The sequence below is a fragment of the Lipophrys pholis genome (genome assembly GCF_963383615.2).
Source record: "Lipophrys pholis genome assembly, chromosome: 19".
Classification (NCBI taxonomy): domain Eukaryota; kingdom Metazoa; phylum Chordata; class Actinopteri; order Blenniiformes; family Blenniidae; genus Lipophrys; species Lipophrys pholis.
Window position 1 is genome coordinate 16,291,716 of NC_137647.1, and position 5,961 is coordinate 16,297,676.

At 42.4% G+C, this 5,961-nt stretch overlaps 1 protein-coding gene across 1 annotated transcript; it reads right to left on the reverse strand.

The window, feature by feature from the left end:
- Positions 1 to 1,633: 1,633 nt before the first annotated feature.
- Positions 1,634 to 4,847, reverse strand: gper1 (G protein-coupled estrogen receptor 1). The gene is made up of 2 exons (XM_080486974.1): positions 4,724 to 4,847; positions 1,634 to 3,394 (listed from the first exon to the last, which is right to left on the reverse strand). Exon 2 carries the CDS (start codon positions 2,978 to 2,980, stop codon positions 1,916 to 1,918), a length of 1,065 nt encoding a protein of 354 aa, XP_080343100.1. The 5' UTR covers positions 2,981 to 3,394; positions 4,724 to 4,847; the 3' UTR covers positions 1,634 to 1,915.
- Positions 4,848 to 5,961: the final 1,114 nt, after the last annotated feature.

The following is a 5,961-nucleotide window of genomic DNA, read 5'->3' on the forward strand; positions in this document are numbered from 1 at the left end:
CGGGAGCGTTTTCATCTATATGACAGACACTGTCCAGGTTTTCAGCAGTGTCACTGCAAAGAAACTCCCTCCATGTGATAGAGTCTGCAAACAAAAAGAATGAAAAGCTACTTCTCTGTTACATTTTAGTGCACCACAGATGACTGCAACCACGATTGGAATTAAAAAAAAAAAAAAATGGTGCAATACAGAAAAAGAATTTATGATGTTGGCCCCGACCAATCACCAAAAGAAAGAGGCTGTAAACTTCTATGAGAGCTTTCATGAAACTCCTGCTATTGGGATAAACAAGATTTGTTTTTGCAGTAATCTGCATTACATTAACCTGAACTAACCTGTGGGATACATGCATTAACGCTGACTGATGGAAGTGACACTTTAAAAGTATGAAACGAATGAAACATTTGATGTTCAAGATACATTTCTTACATTCAGTGACGGTTGTCATTGTTTAACATATTTGTTGACTAGCAACAGCTTTACGATGTCGCCGCTGAAGGATGTGTTTACTCAGTCTCGAACCCTTCTGGCAAAACAACACCTGCCTCTTTGCCGTACCATCATGCAAACAGGAAGTGACAAGTGGGGTAATAACTCGGCGGATCACGATCATCTTAGTAATGAGCCCTTATTCATTGTTACAGATTTTGGAGATTAAACCCATTAACTGGATTTTTTTTTTTTTTTTTTATATTCTTTGACCCTATTGGACTGATCTGGATATGATTTATCTTCTTCAAACATTTTTTTTTGGGGGGTTGGTGGAGTCCACTTTATATTCCTGGAAAGGGGGATTTGTCTTTTCGCCATCTCGTCATTGTCCAGGTTAACATGCCGCTATTTATTTCAAAATCAGAGCCATACAACATAAAGCAGCTGCAGTGCATTGTCTCATGGACACAGCTTCTTCAGATTTTCTGCAAGAACTGTTGCTACCCTGAAGCCATATCACTTTTCTTACGGTTGCATTATTGTGTTGACAGTTGTCCCTCATTTTCTCAAGAGTGACACAGTAAGAACTGGACACCCAAATATGTGTGTATTTCTGGATCAATGCAAGTTTTATATGTGACATTGAACTTTTGGGAAGGATTCTTCTCAGAATGTCGGATAAGAAGATGCAACACTTTTATATGAATGACGCTTTTGTTATTTTGCTACTGCATCACAATCTTCACTGTGATTTTACAAAGTAGCTTAAAAACATTGTTTTTATAGTTGCATACTTATTACTGGGATCTGCCACTCTAGTACAATCTTTGCTGTGATTTTCTTCAGTAGTCGAGCCACTTCTGTGATTTTCCACAGCGATGTGGTGTACTGTTTATGTAATGATGTTTTTTTTCCAGTAGAACAATAATGGCAAAGATTTTCCACAGTGTTTACAGTGATGTTCTACAGTATCAAACTCGACACTGTTGGCTTTGATTTATACAGTAGTAGACATATAGATGACACACACACACACACACACACACACACACACACACACACACACACACACACACACACACACACACACACACACACACACACACACACACACACACACACACACACACACGCACGCACTAGCTGTTCATTTGCCTAAACAGAGGAAAATAATCACTGAATAAAAACAAAAGTGCAGATAAACATGAAAATAACTTTTATGTACTGTATGTGCATTTGTTATCCACAAAAAAAGATACACAAGTCACTTTCATCCATCTTTGGGTGTACATTCGGGGTGCCTTGGTGTTTTTTTTTGGGGGGGGGGTGTATTTTTGTTCAGGAAGTGAGTAAGTTAACCGAGACGCTGGCACAACTACTGTATACGGCAAAGCTAAATAGCAGTTGAAGGAAACTGATATATAACTCTGACTTGAAGAAGTCTGCGGAGTCCGCTTTGTGAGAATTGTCCCTTTTATAGCAGTCACACCTCTGACACGTCGCTCCTGACTGGGAGGTGTAAATCAAGGCCATGGTGGCAGAAGCGGTTTACTACTGACCAGCTGGCCTTCTGTTTAATGAACAGACGCAGCTTGTCCCTGAAGGTTTCCCCCAGAAAGCTGTAGATAATGGGGTTGAGGCAGCTGTTGGAGAACGCTGCCAGGTTGACAATGTGGCCCGTTAGAGGGTAGTCGTGCCACAGGGTGGTAGCAGTCCTCTGCGACGGGTCAGCCGTGCCCTGCAGCAGCTGGATGCTGATGAAGACATTCTCCGGCAGCCAACAGATGAAGAACACCAGAACCACCACCACGATCATGCGCAGCGCCTTCTGCCGGCGTGGCCACAGTCCTCTGTGTTTCTGGGACCTCACGAGGATTCGCCCGATCAGGGAGTAACACAGACCAATGATGGAAAAGGGCACCAAAAAGCCAATGGTGACCTCCAGCCACTGGATCTCAAAAACGTTGGCAAAGCAAAAGTGCACCTCTCCTCTGTGCTGCGTCTGCACGATGGTGAAGGGGAGGAGGGTGGCCAGGATGGAGGCCATCCAAATGAGGCCACAGCTGAGCTTAGCGTGCTGCATAGTCCTCAGTGGGCTGCTGCTTATGGAGTTCGCCAAGGCGATGTATCGGTCAAAGCTCATCCACGTGAGGAAAAAGATGCTGCTGTACATGTTGACCTGCAGGAACAGAGACATGAAGGTGCAGAGGACAGCGTAGTCATAATACTTTTCATTGAGATTGAAGACCTCGATGAGCGAGTCTGCCACCAGGATGAGGTCGGCAATGGCCAGGTTAACAAAGTAGAGATCAGGGATGGTCATCTTCTCCCTGTGGTTCAGGTTCACCACCAGGATTAAGATATTGCCGATAAATCCAATGGGGAAAAGGAGGATGGTGTAGAGGCAGGACAGGAAGAGGCCAATGATGTAAGACTGGTGCTTTTCAGAGTTGTCACTGAGTTCAGTCGCGTTGAACTCATGTGAGGTGTTCATTTGTTCTGTACTGTTCACGTAAATCCAGACTAAAGAGGCTGTCTGCGCTTCCATGCTGGCTGTGCTCGGCCCGTCTCAAATCTGAAGCCACATGTAAATCCCCTGTAGCGCCTACATTATGAAACTCTGTCAGTTCCCAGCTTTTTCCCTTTAAAAGCTGAATCATCTATGCTGCCTGGTGAATGGAGTCAAACTTTTAAAGTTTGTTTGAACCCACGATGACATCCAGTTTCATCTACTACTAAATTCTTGATGCAAGACAGAGGCGCTTCCATGTCTCAAAATGGCCTTTTGGCGGGGATGACTCAGATCATTCAGACGAACCAAACGGAGGTCCTGAGATTAGAGGGTGGACTTCTCCTTCCTCCTCTGAGTCGTCTGGTTCGAGTGCCGCTTTGACTCTCTAAATCCACGCGTATCTTTATTCAGCGAGCCTCAGTCTGTGACGCTATTGCTGTGACACCCGAGCTGTGGGGGAGAAGGAAGAAAAAAAAAAAAAAAGAGACAACGTGAAGTAAAATTAGGTGCAAACACTTGTAAACAACACTTAAGGCTCAATCATGCCAAAACGGGGAGTCAAGATGATGTGAACAAAATATGACTTCACACTGATGAGATGTTTAAAAAGGGATGTAAAGCGGATGGCGGACAACTTTGTAAGCACATTAACATTCAGGCTTCCCTCTTAAACAGATGCATTGAAATCCTCCTTTAAAATCCTCCGCCGATCCAGGCACACTCAAACCAGTCGGTCCAGACGTGATGATTATTAATACAGGAGATGAAAAAAATATTTTCCATTAACATTTGATGAATCCGTGTTTTGATTGCACATCCAAGTTGCTCATGAGTGTATTTACCACAAAATCCACCCACAGCAGCCTTTTTTTTTTTTTCTTTTTTTTTACAGTTTTGACAGTCCTCCTCCTTCTGATCCTACATGTCAGACTTTCCCTGACAGAAACACTATATTCTGTTTGGCAAACATGACCTTTAGCAAACATCTACAGACCTCTGGGCTTTATTTCCACCAGAGGAAACCTTCTGCAATATTAATGCACTCTTATTAAAAGTACTCTTCACAGCAGTAATCCGGGACATGCACGGAGAAGCAGAACAGAAGAAATGTATACATCAGCTGGAAATCATTCAGAATAAAGCAACACCGTTTTCACAGTCTTGATTTAAACATTTCCACTCTTCAATGCAAATAATAAAAAAACAATTAATACAACAAATGTACTTTTCTCATTCGCTTTTCAAATATAGTAATGACTTCAATTTGTGACCATTTGAGTCACTCTATTGTTACAGTTTGGCAAAATTTTCTGCTCAGGAAACATTTATTCATTTAAAATAATATAAACTGTACAAAATCCTAGGATTTGCAATACTCTACAATATTGTTGGAATAGTTTTTTTTTATTTTATGCTGATTTGGGTCAGAACATTTCTTGACAAAATCCGTACATTTCTAAGAACTCTCAAGTAGAAACATCAGTCAAGCGCCACCAGATATAGTGGAGTGAGCTTCACCACTGCTTTATGACATAACACCAAACAACTTCCCCTGCGTTCACTAGACAGGAAGGAAAGGCCCGATTCGCTCTGAACATCAAACAGACATCACATTGATCATGAACTGATGACAAAGTATGATGTAGTACAGTTAGTGTATCACTCACTACTTTCCCTTCACCTGATGACTGTTTATGACACTGGTTGACATTCAACATAAACAAGCTCTACGCAGGAATATAGAAATAGAAATAAAGATGCGGTAAAAGCGACACTTACTTCAAATTTGGCATTTATTGCTTCTCCACGCTTGTCCGAGGCAGAAGTCAGAGAGCCAGAGATTTGTAAATACAATGTCCGGGCTTCTCTTCTGCACCACCTGCTGTTTGGCCCAACCCTGTCTGGAGATGAGAGGAGGGCGGGCGAGACAGCAAAGCGTCTGTCAGTCATGGTTTGTCACCATGCTTCACCAGAGACTCTGCCTCCTTTTTTTTTGCGATTCTGGAGGTTTGGAGAACATCTGTTTGCAGATACAGGAAGTTAAGTGACTTGAAAAAAAATAAAAAAATAAAAACAAAATGCTGCAGAGAGGAGTTGCTGTAACCTGCCTGAGTCGTTACAGAAAGCGCTTGCATTTTTTGGCTGTATTTGTTCACCTGGGTTCTCCAGCTATTAGACTCAAGGGCCATGTAAACACGCTGTTCATGAGCATGATTTTCCATTAGTCTGATTTCTAAAGATAACAGAATTTCCGCATTTTATGTTGTTGCCAATACGTTGAGCGGAAGCGTCCAAATCTCTGAGCTCTCACTCTCAATATGGCAGACACAGAGCAGGCCCTTTGCTCCTGGGTAAGGTGAAACATTAACACAATTTGGACTAATTTATGTGTCCAAACTGCAACTATGGAGACCTATTTGATGTGGTCTTGGCTCGTGTGCTGTTTTTCTGATAGCTTCAGTGGATTAACTACAGATGCCTGCAATAATCACAGACATACAAACACCATCTGCTGCAGTACACCTACATGTACAGTATTAATACTGAGCAGACATTATGATAAAGCATAGCCGTAAAATTACATCATGTGCAATATTACTGTTGATTTACCTATCCCTCCCACAAACAAATCCAACACACTCATTTTGCAGTCGATCGAACGCACAAAAAACAGAATCTAATCTTGTCTAAGGAATCTGTAAAGCCAAGCCCACAATGATTGGGGCAGGGAGGATTCATTCACAAATGACCAGCTGAATAAACATCACAGAACAATAAAAAAATTTTGGGCGGGGGATATCTAATGAGATCCGTGAAGATAGAGGAAGCAAACACACATGGGAAGAAAAAATAGGTTGGAGCGCCTTTGGCAGGTCTGTGCAACCAATTCCAGCACTTCAAAGGTTCCATGAGCTGCTCCAGAGAACCTACAAGTGAGCACAGCGCCGGTCACACTGGGGTCTAGGTCTATAGCTTCCACTTGGGAATGGTGACTTCTTGGACTTAGACTCAGAAGT

What these genes read in the sequence shown, in the direction of transcription:
- gper1 (XM_080486974.1), bottom strand. Translation starts at nt 2,980, where the DNA reads ATGGAAGCGCAGACAGCCTCTTTAGTCTGGATTTACGTGAACAGTACA.